The sequence below is a fragment of the Lepisma saccharinum genome, chromosome 24, assembly GCF_977018435.1.
Source record: "Lepisma saccharinum chromosome 24, izLepSacc3.1, whole genome shotgun sequence".
In the NCBI taxonomy this organism is placed as follows: domain Eukaryota; kingdom Metazoa; phylum Arthropoda; class Insecta; order Zygentoma; family Lepismatidae; genus Lepisma; species Lepisma saccharinum.
The window spans coordinates 40,666,928-40,694,639 of record NC_139252.1 but is presented as its reverse complement, the minus strand read 5'-3'; the positions used below and the strand labels follow the sequence as shown (position 1 = coordinate 40,694,639).

General features: G+C 42.9%; 1 protein-coding gene across 1 annotated transcript in view; it reads left to right on the top strand.

The window, feature by feature from the left end:
- Positions 1-24,581, top strand: part of LOC145978363 (carbonic anhydrase 2-like) — a 54,517-nt gene extending 29,936 nt beyond the window's left edge. The window contains exon 8 of the mRNA XM_083110964.1: positions 24,349-24,581. Coding sequence (XP_082967090.1) covers positions 24,349-24,483 — 135 coding nt within the window. The 3' untranslated portion in view covers positions 24,484-24,581. The remainder of the gene's footprint in view (positions 1-24,348) is intronic.
- Positions 24,582-27,712: the final 3,131 nt, after the last annotated feature.

Sequence of the window (27,712 nt, the reverse complement as noted above, 5' to 3'; positions counted from 1 at the left end):
GAAAGGAATGGTAGAGGATGTTTCGGGGTTGGGCTCGCAGTTAGACAGAGGTTGAAGAAAGGCCTCGAAGTCTGCTACAATATAGGCAGGATGCTTCACCATAGCACTGTGCATGCGAAAACACTCTACTGCACCAGGTTCGGGCAGGATAGTTCGTGCAGGCTTGTTGGTACCACAGTAGAGCATGTGGCGAGCTAGCTTCTCAGCAGCAATGTTGGGTCCTCTGATGCGCCGGTAATCCTGCTGTTCTCGATTATGAAATGTAAACAAGCACCTGCGACACACCTCGACGTGGCGACTATCACTGCTCCGTTGGCTCGAAACAAGCCGAGAGGGGGAACGGATAAGGGTGTAATGGTGATGGGTCTCGTCCTTGATGAGCAGGAGGTTGATTTCTCGTACCTCGTTGTTGTTGCTCACGTTGCTCACCCGGATGGGGTGGACCTCATTTTTGTTCTCGGTGAGACCGTAAACATTGATGGCTAATTGCAGGCCCAACAAGTCACGAGCACGAACCTCAAACTTGTGAATATGCGAGACTTCTACAGGGTAGGCAATCCCGGCCATTGCATCCTCCAGTTCCGACTCATACTGCTTGTAGTGTGAAACATAGCGTGGACTGTTTTCCCAAGGTATAGGGTGCAATGCTGCCAGCACCGACCAGAGGAAGCATTTGGTGTCTTTGTTCTGAATATTGAGAACAGCTTTCCTTGCTTCAACCTCGGGTGGCAGGGCAATATAGCTAGACCCTGCCAGTGGCAGGGACTTGCTAAGTTTCAGACGAAGTTCGTGGGGGTCGCCACACAGCGAACCGCCCGAGCCTTTAGCCTGATGCTCCTCGTGCTTTGCCACAAACTCCTCGACAAACTTGTCGTAGATGCTGTCGAGGTCAGTGATATCTGCCTGATGCAGTGTTTTTGCTTTTGTGGCATGGAAGAATTTATATATTTCATCAGACGGTTTCTTATACTTGCAGCATAGCACAGCATAGAATTTAGTGGAGTATGTAGCCAATGCATCGTTGAGGATGGATATTATCTTAGCTCGCTCGCTCTCCAGAAAACTACGCACATCGCAGAAGCTGTCTGATGTTATGTTAAAGTCTTCTAATAAATGCTCAAACGCAAATCGGTCTGCTTTCTTCGCCAGCTTGACGCGTTTGGCAGGTGGCGATGCATCGAGGGAGGTTACTTCTACCTTTCGCTTGGAAGGTTGCGGTAGAGATGTTCCAGTGCTCTTGCAAGTAAGCTGGTGTCGCTTGAAGTTGGCAATAGAAAAATTTTTTCCACACTTAGAGCACAGTTTGGTTGCACATATTCGCTTTCCCGGCATACAAGTACGACAGTGTCTTTGAAAATTTTTACTTGACATAGTAATTTGGCACGTAGGGCAATTTTTTTCAGAACGCATAATGCAGAGATTTTTTGGGGGTATGTTATTTAATACCTAATGCTGTGCAATGCAAAATATAATTGTTAATTTTTTTTAAACTATTTTCTATGACCTTATTTGGGTTTTTTTTTTCGCTAAATTATATGCTTCTAGTCTCCTATACAATACAATATACGAACAATATTGTCAACAGTATCATATTTGAGCAGGTCGTTTGTCACCTAAACACTACAGCTTACAGGTTGGTAAAAAATCTGACATGAAAGCAGATAATACGCTTAAGTCTTATTTATATATAATTTTCACGGGCGTACAATATTGTCAACAGTATCATATTTGAGCAGGTCGCTTGTCACCTAAACACTACAGCTCACAGGTTGGCAAAATCTGACATGAAAGCAGATAATACGCTTAAGTCTTATTTATATATAATTTTCACGGGCGTACAATATTGTCAACAGTATCATATTTGAGCAGGTCGTTTGTCACCTAAACACTACAGCTTACAGGTTGGTAAAATCTGACATGAAAGCAGATAATACGCTTAAGTCTTATTTATATATAATTTTCACGGACGTACAATATTGTCAACAGTATCATATTTGAGCAGGTCGTTTGTCACCTAAACACTACAGCTCACAGGTTGGTAAAATCTGACATGAAAGCAGATAATACGCTTAAGTCTTATTTATATATAATTTTCACGGACGTACAATATTGTCAACAGTATCATATTTGAGCAGGTCGCTTGTCACCTAAACACTACAGCTCACAGGTTGGCAAAATCTGACATGAAAGCAGATAATACGCTTAAGTCTTATTTATATATAATTTTTCACGGGCGTAAGTAGAGGTAGTGCCCCGGTTGAACGTCCTCTTGTGAGGAGCTGAAGTGAGGAGCTCGCCTTAATGGATTTCTCCCGTAAGGCATGAGCTCTATTTGATGGCGCAGTGTTGCCAGCTTCTTACTCGAAAAAATTACCAAGGTTTTTGGTCTAACCTAACCTAAAGCAAGGGGCTGGCAACCTTTTTCTCGCAGTGTTGCCAGCTCCTCACTCGAAAAAATCACCAAGGTTTTTGGTTTAACCTAACCTAAAGCAAGGAGTTGGCAACTTTTTTCTCGCAGTGTTGGCAACACTACACCCGAAAGTAAAGCTCGGTGGGGCTTGCTTTAATGGTTTGCTCTTGTAAGGTATAAACCCCCCCCTATTTTCGGACACAGTATTACCAGCATTACCAGTTGGCAAGGGCTAGAGAGAGAGAAAAAACTTATAGCTGAGAACAGTAATGAGCGAATGCGCCATATAATAATTTTCCAACTCCCGGGGGCCAATGTTTGTATATCGTGACCTTTGTAAACCTCTCTCGGGGGAACGATGTGCCACACACGCACACACACACACACACACACACACACACGCGCGCGCGCGCGCGCGCGCGCGCACGCGCTTATGTATTGTGACGCAAACAAACAAACAAAATAATAATTGTTGTTTTTTAGAATACCTGCCCCCTAACCCCGCCAGGGTGCGTGGTGCCCAACCCAAAAAGGTTCTAACGGCTGCGGCTCTAGATAACCGCACCTCTGTAGAGTTTCACGTGTTTTTTTTTCCCCCAAACTTCCATGAAACCCTACAGAGGACCTCCGTAATGCATGCAACGTGTACTAACGACTCTAGTGTTATTTGATGTTGTGATATTTTTGGATATAGAGTTTTATTGTGAGATATAGATAAAAATAATTATGTTTATTATAATATTTTCTTGATGAAGATGGAGAATATGTGTGTGTTACAAATAAAGTTGCATGCTTTTTTTTTCTAGTGTGTGTGTATGTGTTTTTGATGTTTCGACAGCATCTGAAACGATAAAAAAGAAATTTTATTTGTTAATTTTCACGTGTAAAAACAACAACAAATTTTTTTGTGCAAATTTTCTGATTGTCTCGTGCTATAGTGCAAAAAAGATATTGTAACTGATAACTAATGAAATTGACATTTGTAACTGATCTGAACTAGTGAAATTCGTATTGTGCTATTGTAACTGATTGTGCTAGTGCAGAAAATTTCTTATTGTGCAAGAAAAGATGTTAAAAAACTTGTTAAAACTGCTCTGTGACCCTCTCGTTCTTCACGTCGTAGGCGAAGGACTTCTCTGCAATCAGGATGACACTGCATAGGGTATCCTCGGGCAAGGCATCGTGGAACTCGCAGACGACCTTGATGTTGGTTCGATCGTTGACCACAACCTTCTTTCTCTTAGATGTGTTGATGACGGTCATGGGTCTCCGTGCTTTGAACTCGCTGGGCGTGTAGTACATGTCCACGCTTCCCTCGGTCACGCGTTTGTAAGCCGAAAACGCTTCGTAAAGTTTGAGGTAATCGTTTTTTGTCACGTCGAGGTTGTAATTCTCGCGCGGGAACACTTCGTTGCGCCCATTCTTCAGATAAACGTTCTTGATCTTGCAGTCGTCGAACTTGCTGGAATCTTTTTCCTGATTCTTGTCTCTCCCGGTCTGAAAAAGCACTACGACGAAATCTGGCATGTCGAACTGTATGTTGTTGAACTGCGTTGTTACGTCGAATTCCATGTGACTTCCCGACGCTATTTTCTGCACACACTGGTAACCGTGAAAGTGAATCAGCACCTGCGGACTTTTCAAGATCTCCGCTTTGTACTTGAGGGCGTAGTTCGTTTCGTATTCCACCACCGGCATTCTCAATTCCATGCTCTGGATGACGCACTTGGCTGCTTCGGGTAAAGTGTTGGCTATCGGCGTGGTGCCGTCCGGACCCAAAGTAGCGTATCGCATCAGTGCGTCGTTGTCGTTGGCCGCTCTTCGAAACGTAACCCTCAGTCCTCCCTTCCACATGATCTCCTTGTAGTCCGAGAAGAAACCAGGCAGCAGACGCATGGGAAAGAGCACCGTGTGACTTCTCGTCGATATTTTGGTCCCGGCTTCGAATCCCCCGGCCTGGTAGTACGCTGCGTTTGTTTTGGATAATTTCAACGTTCCCACCGCCGTCGACGTGATGCCTGGATAATCTATTCTGTCGATGACGGTGTTGTGTTTCCTCACCTCCACCTGCGAGAACAGGTGAGGCACGAAGTTGTCCACGAGTATCAAGTTTGCTGCTGCGGGAAACGCGTCTCCGCTTTCCTTCTTCACCACGTCGAATTGAAGGTAGAGGTCCGCTCTGTGAGGATGAATGAACCCATCGCCTACGTCCACGTCGTATTCGATCTCCCTGTTCGCCTCGTTCAGATTGGCGAACGTGCGACGGTTGGGAGGGAAAGATTGCAATTCGTAACTTTCGATTTGCTCCATTTTACATGTATGGTTATTTATTATATGTTGATCTCCACGATGGCCGTCGTAGTGGCACCTGCGAAATCCACCACGTCTCCTTTCTCGTTCGTCACCACCAACTCTATGTCGTCTATGCGGTTGCGACATACTGGAAAATAGATCGGCGAAGAGGGCGTGTAGATGATCGGTTCCATGAACTCGGAACTTGGTTTGAAAGTGGCTATGATTCCCGTCTGCTTGTGCCTTCCTAATCCGTCCGAGGATTTCGTGATCATACCTTCGGCCACGTTGCAGTGTACGTTCAAAGTCTCTATGGCCAAAAATTTAGGAATGTTGGTTGCCACGTGCTTGATGCCAGCTTCGAGTTTGGTGTCGTTCTCGAAACCTAAAAGGTCTCCCATGGTGCCCAGGTCCACGGTCTCCGTAGCGGATAGGATTTCCACTCTGTGCGTGACCGAATTTTGAGAAAGGTATGTGCCTTTGGGTAACTGAGCTTGCCAAGTGGAAAGATTGTATTGTCCTGGCGTGACGACGATGTGTTCGCTTCCGACGCTAATTTTGTTGTTGTGCTGCGTAACATTGGGTATGAGGTACATGCTGTAGAATGCACGCAGAGCCACGGATTTAGGATAGACGATGTCGTCGTGCAGCGTGAGTTTCAAGATTGAAGATTCGCTCGTGAGATGGAACACGCCCATCCTAGTGATGCTGTTTGAGGTTCCACAATGCTTTCTGGAAATCCTCGATCGTAGGGTTATTTATTTTAGAGAGAAACGCGAGCACGGAGAGGCAGAGATGACCGCAGTTCACGTCTCCGAAATTTTGAATGCGTTCGTCGTTGTAGTATATAGAGGTTTTGTTCGTTTTCAGATAATGAATTAAATTTGTAGGTGGAACACCTCCGAAAGAATCGAAAACGAATGCTTTATCATCATTTTTGTGGTAACATATCCAATGCGTGCCTGGATTTTCTTGACCGTCCAAGTTGACTACTCCGCATTCTCTTCTTTTGACGCTTGAAGGTAACGAGTCGGACATGAAAACTCCTCTGAAGTGTTTGATTTGTAACGGTTCGATCAGAGATTCAATGTCTCGGTTGGTGAGTGCTTCTGTTTCTTTTTTTTAAACTTCTTCATCACGCCCTTCCCTTTCTTCTCCATGGCCAGGTTGTGACGTTTCTGTTCTTCCAACTCGGCCTTGTTCTTCTTTGAGTCGATGACGGTTTTCGCGATGGCGGCGCTACCGCCGGCCAAACTTCCAACGGCCCCCAATGCTGCCAGGATGGCCGGGATGCTGAATATGAAACCTCCGACCTTTTGCTGTTTCCGCGAACGCTGCAATCTTTTCAATTGAGGTGTGCTGAGCAGTAATTTCATTCCGTGTCCTTTCGACAAGCAAGAACGTTTCTTCTCGCGTTGTTTCTTGGTGAGTAACCCATCGAGGGTACCTAGATTTTTAAGATTGGAGTATGGTATCTGGTACACGACACCCTTGGGCTTCATGTTGATGCTCTATGTGTTATTTTCACGGTATGTTATTTATATATATATTCTGAGATTTTTTCTTGTGTAGTTTTTTTACGGTATGTTATTTATATATTTTCAAGGCCTCGCAGTCGTTACACAAATTCTATTACGTGCTTCGTTTTTTTACCAAGAAGTTCCTTTGTCCCCTTGTACACAATTCGAGTTTTGTTCTCGATTAAAATAGATAGCTTCTCGTCAGATAACATGTTAGCGTATCGATCTGGTAAAAATAGACTGTATTGTGCGTTGAGCAACAGGCGTACCTTGGGACCATACTGGGTAGAAACGATTAAACCGGAAGTTATCGTGTAAGGTTTGTCGACTTCCAATTCCTGAATTTTTACATACTCGACTGACAAATTTAGCATTTGTTTTAATGCTTGGAGATCACTTATTTTTTCAGTCGTCATATCAAAAAAAATTTCAAAGTGTTAGAGAGAGAAATTTAATTGTTTTTTCACGATGTGTGTTATTTATATATACCGAAGATTATTTATTTATATATCAAGTTTTTTTTTGACACGTATATATATTATTATTTTTTTTAACAGAGGAAGAAAGTCCGTGCTTCGGAAAACGCGATGATGTGCGTAATGATATCTTCCGTCTCCTGCATAGACTTGTACCAATCTACTGTGTACCGTCTTCTTCCCTGCCTTGCCTCGTGCAATTCATCGAACCTATCGTTTAATTTCTCCCCTGCGGCCAAAAGCAGAATGTTGAGATCACCGCACCTCAGGCCACTGATCTCCCGAAGGCGGTCCTTGAGAACCAATTCACAAGGGATGCGAAATTCCGGCGTTGTTCTTGCTATGATCACAAGTTTATTAACATCTCCGTTAACTACCTTTTTGAATATTTTAGATAGTAGTTCGTGCGGCAAATCAGTTATGCGAGACATGTTGTTATTATTATTATTTTTTACTCTATGTTATTTATATACCCCACCCCAATTTTTGTTTCGTGTTCATGGCGATGGTGGTACCCAGTGCGGCGACCCGTTCACCCAGCGATGCGTCTCTGCTCACGAACCTTTCGAAAGCTGCATGTTCCAATTTTTTGTCTGCTTCGTGACGTGCATCCAGATCCGTCTGCGTGGTGTTGTAGGCGATGTCGTGATCTTTGCATGCGGCGTCCAACGGATTCACACCCTTGTCTCCTCTCTTCAATCTTTTCTCGAGTTTGGTACCCGGTCCGCAGTACTGGTAGCCAGGTAAATGCATCTCGAAAGGTAACTTGTTGATGATGTCGTTCACGAGTCCCTTTCCTTCGGCCACGTTCCAGAATCTCGGAGGCAGCGTGTTGATGATTTTGATCAGGTAACCTATGCCCTTGTCGTCGTTCACGATGAAGTTGGAAAGTTTCGTGCTGATCATGTCCACGATGCCAACCTTCTCGTTGTAGAAATTACGATTGCCTGCATTCTCTTCGCCGGCTATCACCAACAATCGGTCCACGAGCTTCCTAACGTCGTCCACCCAAACGAATTCTTTGGGTAACGTGTTGTAGCGTTTGACGCCGCTGCCTGTTTTGACCTGGTTCCAAATCGGTTTGATGAGATTCCTGTACTTCTCGCCGCTGCTCGATTTCACCCTATTCTGCGAGGCGTCGTTGTTCTGGTACAAGGCATCCGTCATGATCAGAATTTCCTTGTAACTTTGGTAATCTTCGTCGGTGTAATCTTTCGGCTGCTTTTTGGCAACAAGTTCCCACAGTCCCACCGTACCCGGATACCTGTTCCAACTATCCTTGTCGCCTAAATTGACTTTAATGTCGTTGCCTTCGAAGGTCACCTTCGATTTCCCAATCTTCCACACCACACCGCCGCCTTCGCTGGTTTCCATGCTGGGATACAATCCGAACACTTCATCCTTGTCGAATTTCCCCGTGCTCAGGTAGTCTCGTGCCAAAGGTCCCAACTCGATTTTATCCGAAGACGACGTGCTACCAATGGCTCGACGTCGTGCCGGTGCATCCTTCAGTTCGAACGGCGTCGAAGGAATGCTCGAAATGGGCGTGGGTACGGCGTAACTTTTAGCTGCGAGCGGTACGAGTTCATTAATCAAATTTTTATTTTGTTCCGTGACACTTTTAATTTCTTTACCTAGACTGCTGATGGCATCGATCACGGGTTGATCCTGACGTTTCTTCTCTTCGTAGAATCCGCGATTCTCGGATTTCCAACCTTTGAAGCGTTTCGCGAGGTAATCGCGAAGCTTGAGATTTTCGTCTTCGATTTTTCGTTTCGTCATGACGTTATTTATACACGTCGTTTCTCACAACGTTGCAACGTTTAGAAAGTCGTTGATTTTGTTTCTGTATTTTCCGTCGTTGGGTTTCCTCGTCATGTCGATCGTCGCTAATCCGAAATCGTCACCGTTCCAGCAAGTAGAGCAGCAGCCTTCCGAAAATTGATTGTAGTTCATGTCTCCGCCTACGTAGTCATCGTACGCGTGCTTGAGGTTGGTGTGATCTTGACGAAACAAACATATGAAATTAGCGTTGTCGCGCACTAACTGTTTTGGAATTTTGGAAAACGTTTGAGCTAGGTAAAAACAATCCATTCCTTTGTGACGACCTTGCGTGAAAAAGTTGCGAATTTCATTTTGATTTTCCAGGATGGCGTCGTCGAACACAACGACTGAATTTTCACGACAATCGTCGAGTGGTTTTATTTCCGAGGCGAACGTTGCAATGTCCAGACCATCGTACAGTTTCATCAGTTGCTGGTATTTGGATTGCTCCAAACTTTTCGAGAACACGTACAGGTGCCTGTTCTTCCAATCTAACCAATTCGGTGCGAGGAGAAAATTGTCCACGAGCAGTGTCGTTTTCCCACACGCCGATGGACCTACGATCAGACAGCGGATGCTGTCGGGAAGCAACTTGCCGTTCTTTTTCTTCGTTTGACTTTCTGGATCCGGTAGACGCTTCACCACGTTCCACGTACTCACAAGATCACTTCGTCCGCGTCGATCCAACTCTTTTCCGGAAGTCCCAGCCATTTGACAAACAGTTTGTCACCTTTCCTACGCAATACTTTCTCGATGAGGTACGTGTCGGGGTGTTTCGTTTTAGAGAGTTCCTCTTCGTAAAATCTCCCTTTCAAAATCTCGCCGCTACTATCTTTTATTATATACGTGTGTCGGTTTCCAGGTAAAACTCGAACCACCGTAAAGAGTTCCGTGCTCCAATTTTTTGTGAATCCCTTCTCGAAGGTGCGTTTGAATTTGCTGATCCTCACCCGGTCTCCAATTTTGTATTTAGCTTTTTTTGTCGTGGGTGTGTACTTTGGACAGTAAACGGTAGAAATTAAACGCTGCTCGTCGGACTTGGTAACGTCGGCTGGCTTCATGCCTATCGTTCTGTGTACCGTATCATTATAGGTGTCGACGAGTTCCGGCAGGATGTCGACCCATTTGTAATTTCCCCGAAGCGTGAATCGTTTCCACATGTGTGTTTTCAAGGTTCGATTGAATCTTTCCACGATGCTGGCTTTGATGTGACTGAAGGTCGAATAATGTCGAATCTTGTGTTTTTGAATAAACTTTTGGAATACAGCGTTATAAAATTCCTTCCCCTTGTCTGTTTGCAGAAACCGTGGTCGTCTGCCGCCGCTTTCGCGAAAAATTAATTTGAATGCTTCCGTGACGCATGTTCCCGTTTTCGCCTTCAAAGGTAGAGCCCATGCGAATTTCGAAAACGTGTCTATGACGGTGAGGAGGTACTTGTTACCCTTGTTCAATTTATGCACGTTTTTCAAATTGCCGCTACTCATCTCCACGAGGTCGCTTTGCCAGAGGTCGTCGATGCCCTTGGTTACCACAGCCAAACGTTCGTAGTTACGGCGTGCAGGTTTATGCAATTCTTCGACGATGGCTTGCCTAGACATTTTTTTTTAGAAATTACGTTTCAAGAGAAGCACAAGCGTGATGGGATTCAAAGAGGGTGGCACTTCGCTCGTGTTTTGAATGATCAGCTTATCGCCGGCACTCACGTCGAAAACGGTGAGATCTTCGTCTTCGTGTATTTCATATATGTTGCGCGTTTCGTTCCAACGTGCCAGAGGAATGTTTCCTGCTTTCTGGACACCACGATTCGATATCAAAGTCATGGTGGGAACGCTAGCTTTTCTACCGTGAGACCAGTACGAAAATTCGTTTATCTGAATCGTACCATCGAGGAGAAACTTGTAGTACGGATGATAAGGATGTAACATGTACAGTTTGTTACCTTCGACGAACGTGGAGATTCTCTGTTGATTGGGTACGCTGTTGATTTCGATGGCTTGCAGAGAATGCAGTTTAGCGAATTTAGTGTCGACACCGAGCAGATTACTGTGAACTTGTCCGAGTTTATTTTCAATGGGCAGCAAATGCTCGACTATGGTATCCGTTACGGCAGAAAACGACGGTTTGATTTTCACTTCCACGTTCAACTGCTTGTAGTTTTCGTTGAGTTCTTGCAACTTGGCACCGAAAGAGGCCAGCGTCGATTCCTGCGTGGATTCCAGCACTCCGACTTGATCTCTGATGTTGACGACGATGTTCTGAAGGTTCTCGACTTGATTCAATTTCGAGCTCTTCTCGGTAAGATCGTTCACGATGCTTCGCATCTCTGTAAACTGCGTGTGAAGATCGGCGACGCTCTGCGAAGTGGGCAGCGTCGACACCAGCGAACTAATTTCGTCTCGAATCTGTTCCACGTTCGCCGTTTCCGTTTCTAGTCGTTTCAGCATACGTGATATGTTCCTTTTCAAAGCGTGCAATTCTTTGGAGGTGGGGAGATTGGCCACCCTACTCTCGAGATCGCTCAATGAATGTTTGATGTCGCTCGATTCGGATAGTGCCGTCACCGCCGTTTTCAATTTTTCCAAATCTTCGCTCGAAGGCACGCTCGTCCGTAACGATTCCAAGTCACCCTGTATGTTGTCGAGTACGTGATGAAAATGAGCGAGATTTGTTTCGACGTTCAAATTTTCTAAATATTCGATCTTCTGCTGAACCGTGCTCAACGTGTCTTGAATGCTTGTCAACGCTCTCGCTTCGGCGTGAATATTTTTAATTTCTTCGTTGATCAATTCCAAGGACGCCTGAAGCGTAGCGATGGTGGTTTGAATGTGTTCGAAATCTTGATAGGCCTCCAATTGAATTTTTATGTTCGCGACGCTTTTACCGATGACCTGCAGTTCGTCCGACGATGGTAGGTTCGTCATTGTATCTTCCAAAGTCTGCAACTTGGATTTAATTTCTTCCAACGTGCTGGTGAATTCTTCTTGTAATTTGGAAACGACGACATGCAAGCGTTCTGCGTCTATATCGTTCACCACGGTTTGAAGTTCGGAGAAATTCTTTTCTATTGCGGAAGTTCGTTCTTCGATTTCGAGTTTCAATTTTTCCAAATCTTCATTTTTCGATTGAAATTGCTGTAATTTGGCCAAATTATTTTGAAGCGAATCCACGCTCAACTGTATATTTTGAACGCTGTCGTAAGAAGGTACGTCGACATAATTTTTTATCAGCGTCTTCAGTTCGGAATCGATTTTCAGAATGGGGTCGAGACATTGCGTTTGGAGCGTAGCGATTTCCGACTCTAAACTTTTGTTTAAGGTTTCCTGCAAAGCGATCAAATCGGTCCTCAACTTCTTAACTCGAACGTCCAACATGAGAATCTCTTCTGCATGGTCTACACGCTTGGTGTTGCCGAAAATGTCGTTAGGCATTTTTGGTTAACGGTTATTTATAATAGGATAGACGATTCGTAATTCTACGAAGAGAGGAATAAGTTTGTCGTAATCTCCGAGGAGTTCTATGTAAAAATAATCTCCTGCAGACACATCGTACGTAATGTTAGAAAGCATCTTGTCGTGCTTGATTCGAAAAATGTTCTTGCCGGTAGAAATTTTGATTTCGCCTGCGTTTTGCGGATTCACGGTGATTTGAAGTTTCCGGTCGATCGGAATTTCGTAGAAATGTAAATTGTTATTAAAAACATAAAACGTCTTGCCCACATCGTCATTCAGTTTCGTCCAAATGCTGTTGAGGTGAATGATCAACAGACCGTTGAGTTTAGGTAACACGGAAGGTAAGACTTTATGATCTGGTATGGTTTCCATAATGATCTGTTTTTTGAAACCGAACAAATTCATAGGCATGCTGGTTATTTAAGAATACGGTCAAAGTTTTTTGTAATAACAGTCAGTGTTTTTTTTTTGTAATAACAGTCAGTGTTTTTTTTTTGTTTTGTTTTGTTTTTATGAATCTTCTGTTGAAGATGGACATATGTTGCAGGTTTTGCTTTCTGCTAAGCGATAGTGCCCCCACGGCAATGTGTGAATACCACACTCGAGGACGCACCTCTTGTCGTCGTTGGGATCCAGCGCAATTTTTCTAACTTTGTTTGTGGTCAACACATGGTCGACGCTCTGGATGCGCTGTTCTTCTCTTAGAACCGACGACCTGGTCTTGAGGCAATCGACAAAGTCCTCGAATGCGAGATGCTCCCGAACCACCTGCCTGCCGACACCCTTGGCCTTCTTGGTAACGCTGCCCTCGGCTTTGATGGCATAGGCCTTGGCGCGAAGACCTGCAAACTCGAGAATTACATCACCGTCCTTCTCGTCTTTGAGTTTGCCAGGTACTTTTTTGTTTCGGGGCAGGATGCCGTACTGGTTCGGCTGGGGATAGCCCGAGGTGTCGAAGAGGTTAACCAAAGCTGGTGCCGTGACTATATCCCTGTATGCATCGGCTGAGTGGACGTGGTACACCAAGCTGTCCGTGTCCGTGTAGAGAAGCAAGATGTTGTGGCTATAATGTGGACGTAATATGTCGTAGTACGTCTCGAACATGTGCAGCTTGCTCAGGTCTAATACTGAGGCACCAATATAAATTGGCTTGTCGAGCCTCACCTCACTCTTCCTCATATGCACCAGAGCAAGCTGCTCATTATAAATGGTCCTCGATTTGAATAACGGGTTTGCCACGAGCCTGCGACATTGTGCTTTCCTCGTTACCAATTTTATGTCCATGCGATTCCGTACATTCTCCATAGTTTTGCCAAACACCGCATTATTCATAAGCTTGAAGAAATCCTTATCGAGCTCGGACGTGGCTGCGGTGCGGTGTTTGGTGTTGACTTCAATATATGGACGCAACCACGGAGAATGCTCGAACTTGAGGATGCGGTGAACTGCGTGGACCGCGACCCCTCGCTGCATCAACCACCGGAGATTCTGGTAGTGTAGGACGTAATTCTTCTTGGGCTCGAAATCCATGACGAGCTTCTTCTGGTTGGAATCGGGTGGACACTTGAACTCGGGTGCAGGGGGGAGATCGCTGAACAAATCCTGCAGCTTCTCGGAGAACTCAAGGTCCACCTCGGCGAAGAACCCATGTTCCGAATCGTCGAAGCTTTCGATGTCGAAGTTGGAAGGGTCAGCCCACTCGAAGCCTCTAAAAGGGAGTGGCTGCATCATGGAGTGTCCGTAGAGGTTATTGACGTCCGTGTACATAATGTAGCTGGACGGCTGTGAGGGGTCGTAACCGGTGGCCATGTGGTGATTGTTGGCGTGCGAGTGTCGCTGCGACACCTGGACCATTCCACCCCGCACGGCACGTTCCACAAACAGCACCATGTCTACGTCCGAAAGAAGCTCCAGCTCGATCTTCGTTACCAGAAACATGGCTGACCATGCCAGTCCGGGGAGACTGTAGAAGTAGGCAGGGTCCAGCTGGTAGATGGTCTTCGCAGTTGTACGGAACGTCTGGAATACGTCGGCGTGGAGCGTCACATCAAGTCTGAGGTAGGCGTCGTGGTAGCCCCCGAGAGTTCGACAGCCAAGCTCGCGCCACATGGACTGGGCATGGTGATATTCTTCGTCGGTGATGTTCGAGCCGCGTAGCTGACTGTAGAACTTCGCCTGGGGGGGTAGCGACGTCTCTGCGAACTTGGAAGGGTCTGTAATATATTCGTAGGGATAGATCCCCTTACGCTTGAAGAGGCCGGCGTCCAAGTTCGGAAAGTTTCCGGAGGTGATGAGCATTTGCTCGTCGCTAAGCTTCCCTGCGAGAGCATCGAGGCTGGCCGGGAGGAACCTCAGGGAGTCGAGGAAGCGAAGTTCGACGGTAGAGTGTGATCCTGGGATCGACACTCGTTTGCTCACACTGATGTAACGCTCCTCGTTCTGGGCGAGAACGTTGATTCCCTTGTTGTCGTATCCAAGATGCTTGATCAGGTGGTGGAAGTCGTACCCCGAGCCATTGTGGAAGAAGATCGGGATAAATCGAGGGTCCCGGGCCATGAGGTTGCATCCGTTGCACCATGGACCAACATACCTACCGTTAAAGTGATCATGGTGTTGGACTTTACGGTTGTTGGTGGTGTACTCCTTGACGCAGACAGGGCAAGCGATGGCCTCGTCGTGTCTACGTTGATCGTCGGGAGACAGTGGGAGCATAGACTTGGGGGCCAACAGTACCTTCCCTATCTCGCTGGCTTCCACAACCATCCTCTCGAGGAAGTGTTTGGCTGCGTCGGGACCACGGTACACGTAGGGCTCGGGGGCGATGTGCTGGTCTCGTCGCACCACAACGTAGGCATAACTCGAGGCCTCGTGGAGTTGGTAAGGGGTGGTGGAAGAAACTTCGGGGTCAGGATCGCAAGTGGACAGGGGTTTGAGGAAGGCCTCGAAATCTGCGATGATGATAGCGGGATGCTCTACCATGGCACCGTGCATGTGGAAACGCTCCACAGTGCCAGGTTTGGGCAAGACTGCCACACCCGGCTCGTTGGCATTGCAGTAGATCTTGTGGCTGGCAAGCTTCTCTGCAGCGATGTTGGGACCTCTGATGCGCTGATAATCCTGCTGTTCTCGATTATGAAATATTGACAAGCACCTGCGACACACCTCGACGTGGTGACTATCACTGCTCCGCTGGCTCGAAACAAGTCTAGAGAGGGAACGGATAAGACTGTAGTGGTGATGGGTCTCGTCCTTGATGAGCAGAAGGTGAATTTCCTGCGCACCATCAACGTTTACGTCGCTCACCCGGATGGGGTACACCACATTTTCGTCAGTGAGGCCATAAACGTTGATAGCCAACCGCGCACGAGCCTCGAACTTTCGAATGTTCGGGACCTCTACCGGGTAGTCGATCCCAGCCATGGCAACTTCCAGCTCTGCCTCATAGGGTAGGTAGTGGCCAACACGTTTTGGATTATTTTTTGGCTCAACTGGGTGCAATGCTGCAAGCACCGACCAGAGAAAGCACTTGGCGTCACTGTTTTGAATGTTCAGGACAGCCTTCTTTGCCGCAATAGTAGGTGGTAAGGGGACGTAGCTGGAGGCGGAGAGAGGTATGAACTTACAAAGTTTGACGCACAGCTCGTGAGGCTCGCCACACAGCGAACCCCCCGAGCCTTTAGCTTGATGTTCTTCTTGTTTTGCCACCAGCTCATCGGCAAACTTGTTGTAGATGACCTCGAGGTTGTTGACATCCGCCAGATGCAGCGTCTTCGCCTTGGTGTTGTGGCAGAAGCTGTAAATTTCATCGGACGGCTTCTTGTACTGGCAACGTAGCGATGCGTAGAATTTGGTGGAGTGCGTTGCAAGCGCATCACCGAGGATGGAAATAATCTCTGCTCGCTTCTCCTCCAAAAAGCTACGCACGTCGCATGAGCCCTCCGAAGTGATGACAAAATCTTCTAACAACCGCTCGAAAGCAGTCTGGTTCGCTTTCGCCACAGGCTTGACGCGTTTGGCGGATGGTGGCGAGTCGGCTTCCGCTTTCCTCTTGGTCGAGCTGGTCGACGGTTGTGGAACAGGTGCTCCGACGACAATTTTGCATGATGTTATATGCCTCTTTAAATTATTAATAGTAATATGTATACCGCACCTGGGACATGATTTTTTAGCGGTTACACGCTTACCAGGTGCGCAGGTACGACAATGTCTTGCAAAATTTTGGCTTGATATGGTTATCTTGCACACAGGGCAACTTTTCTCAGATTGCATTTTGTTGAAAATATTTGTGGGGTATGTTATTATATATATAGTGGAGTGCCACAAAATAAATACTGTGCAATAATTCACAATAGTGTTGGGTTTGATGGGAGTGTGTTATTTATGCTACTTCTTGCTTCTTAATGAATCCTGTAAATAATTGAAAAAAATATTTAAGCTTGTGTATAGAAAACACAAAAATATTATGTGTGCATAATTCTACCAAACAATCTTTTTTTTTCTAACCCTCAGCCCTCTCGGCATATGAAGTATAAATCATAATTTCAGAAAACATAGTTATTTTCCGGTCGCCATTTTAAAAATCAAACCATAAGCATTATTTATGTTTATAGTATTCGTCGAGCGATAGCAGATAGAGCAAGAATCGTTTTCCTACAACCCATAGTTGATGAATTACAAAACATCTTAGAAATTACATCTTGAAATTTTAATCCAAAATAACTCGAAAACAGCAGGCAGTAGTCATCATCCCTCCAATAAGTTGTAGAGTACTTCTAATTTTGTATCGAATGCTATTAAAATTTTCGAATTAGAGTAAAAACTAAGCCGGTAAATCAAGTTTCTCAAAAAAATAAAAAATTGTCTGTATTTCCGAAACTTGAGGGGGTAGAATCGATTGTATTTGCTAGTCGAATAGTTCTCGTCGAATCCTATCCAACAAACCTAAAATCATCATCCTAGCTCAATTAGGAGCCGAGAAAATCAATGTCTTGGAAAACGTCTTAAGATTTTTGTCTTAAGAAAATGTTCTTGACAGACCGGAAGTAACATCTTGAGATACCGGAAGTCGACTTTCTTAAAGATTGAGATATTTGTCTTAAGACGTTTTCCAAGACATTGAATTTCTCGGCTCCTATGGGGCCTAGAACCATGTAACTTTGATCTATGTATATATTAGCACTTGCCCGACCCCGTGGCCGAGTGGTTAGCACATCGCACTGCGACGCCAAGGGTTCCGGGTTCGAATCCTGGTCGGGCTTGGTTGTTTGTGAATGTCCATTTCATCACTCACCCCCAATCTTCGCAAATTAGCCAAGAGGTACAAAACGTAAAATAAAATAAACTAAATCAATCATTAAGTTCCGTGTTGCAATCATGAAATTAAATTTTAATTAACTTTTTTTATCCATCTCTCTCAAATCTATATAGCCTGTTCATATTTGGCATGTCAGCCATTTTGTTTACGTGGTAAAAAAATCTCAATGCTCGTTGTAGCCATAAGTATAATTGGATATAATTACCGGATTTTATTTAATTTTAGGTTTAAAATCAATAAGCGTTCATAAAAAAGAAAAAAAAACTAAATATTTTAAATAAATAAGATTCGAATAACTATATACTTCCGCTAGCCTTTGCGATGGCGCAGCGGTAGGCTTGTATTCAAGGGTTCGATACCCGCATAAGTGGTTCTTGAAACTGTAGGTCCAGTCCCGATTAGCTTTACTGTACATAAAGTGGACTTAAAACATCAAATCAATCAGTACTTCCACTAGCCTCTGCGTTAGCACAGCAATAGCCTTGTATTCAAGGGTTCGATACCCGTACAAGTGGTTTTTGAAACTGTAGGTCCAGTCCCGATTAGTCTTACTGTGCATAAAGTGGACTTAAAACATCAAATCAATCAGTACTTCCACTAGCCTCTGCGTTAGCACAGCGATAGCCTTGTATTCAAGGGTTCGATACCCGTACAAGTGGTTTTTGAAACTGTAGGTCCAGTCCCGATTAGTCTTACTGTGCATAAAGTGGACTTAAAACATCAAATCAATCAGTACTTCCACTAGCCTCTGCGTTAGCACAGCGATAGCCTTGTAATCAAGGGTTCGATACCCGTACAAGTGGTTTTTGAAACTGTAGGTCCAGTCCTGATTAGTTTTACTGTGCATAAAATGGACTTAAACAAAAAAAACGCCAACTCAATCAATCAATCAGTACTTCCACTAGATATCAAAAACACGCAACTCTCCTCTATTTTTCATGTCTTCCTCTAACAATTTAACACATTTATTTTTTTGAAATATGCCCCGCACACATATTTCCTACCTACCAACAACGGCACACGGAAGAAAAAAGATATTCCAGCTACCAAGATGCATGCTTCAAATATATAAAAGCAGAGAGAGACATGAAACGCCTTCTATATTCTCTCTCTTTTTGCATGTTTTGTGAGTATATTTTCTTCCACAAAAGCATTGCCATACTTATAAATCAAAGCCAACTCATGCGAGCTAAGAAACAAAGTTACTTACTTTTAGAAATTCAGCGGAAATGCTCTTCACTGACGTTGAAAATGAAACAGAACTTTATACACCAGCGCTTTAAGTTTTATACGGCTTTCTAATAACGCCAAAAATGATATGTTAGCCAACGCAACGTGGACCAATAGAAATCCAAGAACCAAATTCTCTAGAACATTCTCCCCCCTACATTTCAGTCACATGCACTTCGCAACTATGCTTGGTGGTAGAGAAAAAATTCAATGAATTTTCCGGTTATTTATTTTATAGTCCCTGACCCCGTCTCTGCACCCACGAGAGCGGACGTTACTTTGTGTTTTCATTTCGCCGGCTGAATAGTGTTTGAAATTGGATTTATATAGGGTTATGAAATAAATAACCGGAAAATTCATTGAATTTTTTCTCTGCCACCAAGCATAGTTGCGAAGTGCATGTGGTGATTTCTGATTATTTGTATAGAAACGGAGCAACATATTTCCTGTCGCGGAAAACCCATTTTCGTCCTAGTCAGATGACGAAATTGTCAGGAAAAAAAGAGATGTGCGTTGACTACGTATTTGTTGAATTTGTGTCATTGTATCAATGTTGATAGCATATGCAGAGAGAGGGAACGAAATTGTCGTTTTTCTAGATATCCACAGGTAAAAGCGTAATATTTTTTTCAAATACAATATGACAGTCGCTTTTCGATACCGAAAAACTAAATACAATAAGTATATATATATTTACAATATTAATGTTTATTTAACAATATCTACCTACGAATTTGCCTTGAACGAAAACATGTCATAGAAAAACATTTTTCCAGCCGTAAATTCAAAAATTTTGGCCCCGCGCGCGCGCGCGTGTGTGTGTGTGCGTGTGTGGCACATCGTTCCCCCGAGAGAGAGAGGTTTACAAAGGTCACGATATACAAACATTGGCCCCCGGGAGTTGGAAAATTATAATATGGCGCATTCGCTCATTACTGTTCTCAGCTATAAGTTTTTTCTCTCTCTCTCTAGCCCTTGCCAACTGGTAATGCTGGTAATACTGTGTCCGAAAATAGGGGGGGGGGTTTATACCTTACAAGAGCAAACCATTAAAGCAAGCCCCACCGAGCTTTACTTTCGGGTGTAGTGTTGCCAACACTGCGAGAAAAAAGTTGCCAACTCCTTGCTTTAGGTTAGGTTAAACCAAAAACCTTGGTGATTTTTTCGAGTGAGGAGCTGGCAACACTGCGAGAAAAAGGTTGCCAGCCCCTTGCTTTAGGTTAGGTTAGACCAAAAACCTTGGTAATTTTTTCGAGTAAGAAGCTGGCAACACTGCGCCATCAAATAGAGCTCATGCCTTACGGGAGAAATCCATTAAGGCGAGCTCCTCACTTCAGCTCCTCACAAGAGGACGTTCAACCGGGGCACTACCTCTACTGGCGTACAATATTGTCAACAGTATCATATTTGAGCAGGTCGTTTGTCACCATAACACTACAGCTTACAGGTTGGTAAAATCTGACATGAAAGCAGATAATACGCTTAAGTCTTATTTATATATAATTTTCACGGGCGTACAATATTGTTAAGAGCGTCAGTTTCCGTAGAGCTCTCTTTTTCCATCTTCCCTCTATACAGTGAAGCTGTAGAAGACACAATTAGCTAACCTAGCATACAACATACTTTCCTAATTAATATGGATATTGTCACACATTCCTCTTATTTTATACTGTTGTAAATGGAAAAGATTATGTACGGTAAATGTTTTGTACATTAAAGGGAAAAAATGCAAAATATCCCCCAACTTTAATTCGATCCACCTCTGAATCGAATTTTTACATATTTTCACGCCGGCACATATGTTGTTCTATTTTGCTTCTTTTACTTGCCTTGCTTAATTAACTCTCGCTAATTAGCATTTTTTTTGGAAGAAGTCAACTAGAACAACATATGGCGGTATGAGAAATATGCAAATTAAAGAATATTTTAGTAATATAAGGGCCCTAGCAATTAGCTTCGTCGACTAAGAGTACTCTTTTAAACATCTTCAGCTATCGTATTACTACGTGAAGACGTTTAAAATGTTTGGGTGTTGAAAAAGTTTGACCTATTTTTTATTTCTATTGTTTGCTAATAGATGGCGCTAATAGTACCCCCTCCCCTCTCTCTCCCCTCTTCTCCTCTGCTGTATGACAAATAGCACAAACATAAAAATCAAGATTTTGGAGAGCAAACCATAAAATTTGCATGCATCTGATGTCGAACTAGGAACTTTATCTTTCGGGGAGTCAACATTATTTTTTTACTCAGTCGTCATATAACATGAACACACGCAAACATTCACATGTGCTTTTTATTATTTCGTGTTCGGTAAGTACAAGTATATTCTTACATAAATTATTGTTTAATTTAATAAATTGTAAACTCGGAGCCTGCTATACTAACACTCCTTCTGTCTATTGAAAGCGAATGTTGCGTGCATACGGAAATAACACAGAAAAAAAAAAGCGGATGGAAGCAATTTAAAATCAGTGGAGCAAGGTTAGTATTACGAGAGCGTAAAAACATGTGCTTTCATTCAACTTCGAAAAATAAGAATAAATGTGTGCATACAGAACACATATGCTTTCTTTTCACAGTTGTAAAATCATATAAATTGTACATGAAGTAAGTTACGGGAAGACTCCCTCTTTTATGTCTGTGTATATGTATGTTGTACAATTAGGTACAAGTATTGTACAATTAGGTACAAATTGTTGTACAATTATTTTCCCCAGTTGTCCAGTTGGAGTTGGGGGCATAACACTGGTACTATTTGTAATCACAGTGCTTACTCATGTATTTTGTTTAATATTTTATTTCAAATTCACTGTCAGAAACTAGTGTTGCCAGTTCCTGGATGTAGGTTTACCTACTCTGTTGGTTGTCACTGTCAAGCTTCCAGTATTCGTACAGCATAAAAAGCTATAACCCCCCTCTCAAAATATATACATTGTATACGCCAAGATGCTCAATAGCCTAGCAACACATCATGAAAAAACATGCCAAGAGGACCCAGTGGGTTTATAAGTCATTGCTGCCAACTCCTATTTGTAGGTTAGCTTAACCTGTAAAAAATCATATAGTAGAATTTTTGTAGAGTGGGTAGGCAACACCGACGAGGCTCGAAATCATCATTTAATGCTCGTCGGTGTTGCCAATTTCTATTTGTAGGTTAGCTTAGCCAGTGAAAGATCATATCGTGGAATTTTTTTTGGATGGGTTGGCAAAACCCAAGCCTCAAAAAAAAAACATCCAATAGAGTTGCCAAATATAAAAAAAAAACAATAGGTCCCCCTCATAAAAAGCTACAGTAAAAACCCACAGTGTCGCCAACACTAGGCCCCCAACAGTGTTGCCAGACATAAAAAATACATGGACCCCTCAGACCCTTTGATGAAAATTTACAGTGAAAAAAACCCAGTAGGTTAACAACACTGTCAACAAATCTACGGTAGTGTTGCCAGATGTAAACAGGGGGCAATAGACCCCCCCTCATAAAAGGCTACAGTAAAAACCCACAGTGTTGCCAACTCTGTGCCCTCAAAATATACATCATAAAAAGCTACGACGAGCCTCAAATGATGATTCGAGCCTCAGTGAAAAAAAACCCAGTAGGTTAACAACACTGTCAAACTACGGTAGTGTTACCAGATGTAAACAAAAAGCAATAGACCCCCTCATAAAAGGCTACAGTAAAAACCCACAGTGTTGCCAACTCTGCCCTCAAAATATACATCATAAAATGCTACGACGAGCCTCAAATGATGATTCGAGCCTCAAATGATTATTTAGAACCGGGCCACCTGCACTACTATGATTGCATGCGGTTTGAGTCGCGATATCCCCAAAAGGTATACAATGTTCATTATGTGAGCAATGCCCGAGACAGAAATCGACATAATGCCCCAAGTGAGTTCGATATTCAGCAGATAGAGGGCAGTATTTGCCACATGATCCCTGAGCTGATTTGAAAGCAACCCGATGGGAGGCATTGTCCGTGTCTTATCCGCACTTGTGAGTTGTAAACTGCACAGAGAGTGGGTGGAAAACGAAGGGCAACATGCCTCGAGCAACCGCTTCTGCTACGGACCGGATTCGAATTGTAACGCTGCTGCAAGAGGGATATCGCCAAGTAGACGTCGCTGCATTGTTGGAGTGAGCCAAGGTGATGTCTCTCGAGTATAGAAGAAGTTCGGGGAGTCACAATCAGTTGCTGATTGACCAAGGACATGGAGGCCACGCAAAACAACACGCAGGGAAGATCGCTACATGGTGATTTCAGCACGTCATAGACCCACTGCAACTGCTACCAGTTTGTGCCAAGATCTGCGGAGGGCCTCAGGAGAGAATGTTTCCAATCAGACAGTGCGGAATCGACTTCATGAGGAAGGATTGATGTCAAGAAGACTCATACCCAAGGTTCCTCTTAATCCACACCATACGAGAGACCGTGTAAGGTGGGCAACAATGCACAGTGAATGGAGTCAGGAACAGTGGGAGCTCACGCTCTTTACAGACGAGGTCACCATCAGTTTGCGCCCGTTAAGCAAAAGCATAAGGGTTTGGAGACGATTAGATGAGAGATTGAACGAACCCTTCATCCAGGAACGTCACCAGCAGCAGGGGTGCTCGATCATGTTTTGGGGTGGAATCATATTTGGTCGACGTATGCTCCTAATTCCTCTCCAGTGTCACGTGACTGGTCTAATGTACAGAAACGCTATTCTCGAACCCGTGGTAGCAGGTTTCTCTACAACTGTGGGCGAAGGCTTCACGCTGGTGGATGATAACGCTCGACCACATCGAACCAGAGTGGTTCAAGAGTTCCTTGATGTGCATGGCATTCGACGCATGGTGTGGCCTGCGTATTCTCCAGACATGAACTGTGTGGAACATGAATGGGGACATCTGAAGCGAGCAATTGTCAGCCGCGAAAATCCTCCTGTGAACAAGGTGCAATTGAGAGAGGCTGCCATTCAAGAGTGGGACAGTCTTCCTCAGGAGAAGTTGAATGCTCTTATCCTTAGCATGCCCCGTCGTGTTCAAGCAGGTCTTCGGGCTCGAGGTGGCTATACACGGTACTGAACTCCCATCTGTTGATCCCAAGCATGCCTGCGAGCCGTAGGTACACGGTATTGCACTGCCTTTCTTTTGTGTTTCGCATCCCACATTTTCAATCTTGTGCTTGTGGTGTGATTCTGGTATGATTTTGTTTCTTCTGCATGGCTGCACTGTTTTCTTTCTGTCTGTATGTCTCCCCTGTACTCTTGAATATGATTCCATGTATCTAGTACAATAAAATGATCACAAACCCTGAATATGCAAAACCTTTTTTGAGCACTGTATCTGCTATAAGATTCTTGAAAGTATTTACATAGCATTTATGCTAGCAAAAATGTAAAAGGAAGTCCTTCCGTCTATAGCGTGCCTGAAACAAGCTAATTGTTAATAGGAGGATTGTAACAATACAGATAAACACGAGCGTGTGTTCTTACCAATAGTGTTCATTAGACTATGAAGTCCTACTCGAAAAACCTGGCCTCTCTCTCACCACAAGCATATCTATTACGATCTAGTTGGAAATCAAAGTATCGTCCACTAGATTCGGTTCTATGTCGTAGCTGGACCTCAACAAAGACTTTTTGAAAATACGTCTCGTTTTGAAAACCAACACGATGTGCCAACTTCTGATAAAATAAATACATCCTTTTAGAATTCCTTCCAGAGCATCTAACTTATTCTTAATGTTGTTTCTACCTCAAGGTCGATCGATGAGGTTTATATGAACTTCTATGAATGGCTAATAATTATTTTAAAATTGTATAAAAAATCCTTCAATTTTGTTTTCCAGCTCGAAGAATTTCGCAAGCTCCGTAACGACGAGCAAGGACCAATAACAGCAAACTACAGACCAACACAAAAAATTGGAAGCCGACGAGTAAACTTTATTGGAAACAATCAGAAATACAAGATCCAAGGAGATTAAAGCAAGTCTGGATTTCAGAATTGTCAACGAACTGCTTGTAATGTAATACAATGAAGAAGTCAAATAACATTATAATATATTTTAACAAAAACTCGAAACTTTTTTTTTTCACGTGTTTAGTATATGGTTTCTCAAACTGCCCATCAAAACTATAATTTAATATAATTTCTAATTTAAACACATGCATTAAGCGCCTTTGGCTTTTAACGTTACGATGTGTAATATCCAGGATCACTTCAGCACGTCATAGCAGATTATAATTATGCATCAAAATTGTATTTAAGAAACTTCAAATATTTACTATTACTCGATTAGCTTTTATAAAAATAGTTGAACAAATCTTTTACAACGTCACAGTTGCGCAAAACACAGTGAACACATATCAAACAATTCAATTTTGCGTTACCACTTACGTAACGGTACAAAGCTTCATTGTAAGCAGATTATTTTGATTTTGTAATATTGGTATGACTTAGGATGACCGAACCCCTCTCCGATTTTCTTCATATTTGGCATACTCACTAATTGAGGCCTCCTAATCACGAATCTGAAGTTAAAATTTGTCGGTCACGTCTAGAAATTGCGAACCATTGACGCTAGCCCCACGAACCATTGGCGCGTGGTTAGGTTAGTTTCGGTTAGGTTAGGCAAACATAGTCAAAATTTGGTGTCGTGGTAGTATCAGGATCTAGAAATTGGAAATAATTGCGAACCATTGACGCTAACCCCACGAACCATTGGCGCGTTGTTATGTTAGTTTGGTTAGGTTAGGCAAACATAGTTAAAATTTGGTGTCGTGGTAGTATCAGGAATATATATATTTGGTTGTGAAACAAAAAAATTCGCGAAAATCGACAGTTTCCATTCCGAAAACTAACGCCTTATTTTTGCTTATTTTGCAAATTCTAGACAAATTTTATCTTCAGATTCGTGATTAGGAGGCTTCAATTAGTGAGTATGCCAAATATGAAGAAAATCGGAGAGGGGTTCGGTCATCTCAAGTCGTTCCGTAATATTTAATAGAGAAAATTGAAAATTTTGCCATTCAATATATCCTCAGACCTGGTGGGATTTCCACCAGTTTTATTCGCCTACTATACCAAAGATCAACAATTAAATGCAATTAGTACACAAGCTAGTACGTATATTACTGCATCGATGATAATTTCAAAATTATCGCTCAAATTCTGGATTTATCACCTCCGGAAAGACAAGTCCAAAATGAAATAAGAAGAATACTTGATTTTTTTGGTAAGACAGCTGTTTTATACATATGTTAGTGATGTTAACTACACATAAGCAGGAAAAATACATGCCTGTTTATCTGTTCATGCAAGAACAACAAGAATATTAATTATTAATTTACGTACTTAAATATCATTATTATTTTTTGAATCTTATTAAACTATTGATAAAAACATTATTATTATTATTATTATTATTATTAGTAGTATTGCATCAGTTAGTTTGGACCGCCCGAAATATAATTCTAGATAGAGTACGTACGTACCTGCTCGCGAAGGCACAAGTAACAGAATTGAAGAATTTGACCACAAAAATCGTAGTCAAATTCAGTCCAAGGAAAACGTAAAGCGAGTACGCTAATTCTTGAGGTAGCAACTAGTATATCGTGGTTCGCAAACAATTTTAAAAAATCGTAAATATTACACACGTACCTAAATAAAGTGCCTTGAGTCCAATCCAGATGAGGTATAGAATTGCATCGTAACGGCGTGTTCCACTAGTCATTTTTGTAACAAATCTGGTGCTCGGGCAGAGGCGAGACCTAACCGGAGGTGGTGATCGCCGAGGTCGGAGTTAGAGTTGGAAGCAGTGTTGCCACAATTGCAACGTGCCACCACTCGTAACTCCAGATATGGAGATCCGAATTGGCAACACACCGCTCCTTGCTCCGGCTGGTCAGTTGGGAGCACCATTTCTCACCCAGGGAACGGGATTAAGACGATCCACCTTTCCTGCAGGAAGGAAACCACCGAATTGCGACAAGAGACAGTAAATAAAATAATTCAAATACTTTATAATTAAAATGTCCAAAATCTTTAATCACGAATCGCGCGCGTACATACTGATTCGCACAAGTTAAATTATATTTTGTTGTCATGCACGCTCGTAGGCAGTGATAAACAACTTATTTAACACGAGAGTCCGCGCACCACCTTCACAGTTAATAGCAAGACCTCAACAGCTACCTCAAGCGCGAGGCGCAGCATAACAGATTGTTCTAACTTACAATACAAACTCATAACACAAAATAACACAAGATAAACTGATAATTTATATAACACATCAATGTTAATTAGCGATAGTAAGCTAAAGTTCAGGTTGACAACAATTAAAAATGCCAACGTGGAAGTTTTTACATCGCCAAGAACATGAAGCGTGGTTCCCCCACTCCTAACATAAACAGCCAATAGGAAAATGATATTTTATTGAAAACGAGGGAGAAATACTTTGCTATAATATTACAATATTAAACTATATAGAAATAACTAAACTGATTTTATCAAATAAATCATATTTGTCCTTGCACATAAAAATGATTAAATAAAGATTTAGTTTATAACGAAGATAAATTATTTCAATCTTGTACATTGTTGAACAAAAATCTATATTACGAAGAGATGTATTTAACTTGTGCTTGAGAAACAATGAAAACGTTGCATATATTATTTGGGATAATCATTAGCCTATAAATTCTGAATAAATGTTGCAAAAATACGCGAATAATATTATAAGATAAAACGTAAATATATATATAAATTATGAAAACAATTAAGTATAAATAAATAAAATAAATGCCAATATACAACTGAAATCTGCCTAACATGGCGGTCGTTACACAATCTAAGGTTAATTTTCCCTTTGCAAAGGGGAAATTTCCCTTTTTTTTACCCAATTTTCCCTTCATCCAAAAAGGTCATGAGAAGATTCAAGAGAGAAAAAAAGAGGAAAGTTAATTTTATGTCGTAAGCGAAGTAGTGGTGTCATTTCCTGCCATGTGGAGACAGTACAGGACTCTACAGCATGCTTTATTTCATTTCATACATTAGAAACTTCCATTTATCAAAACATGCTCTTTGTACCTTTTCACTTACATGTTCAGTAACGTTTTGCAATTAAAAGTTCATGTTCTTCAGTTTGACGAAAGTTGAGTTACCTGCCCCCCCTCCCCGGCCCTTCATACTCGTAATAATAAAAATAAGGAGTA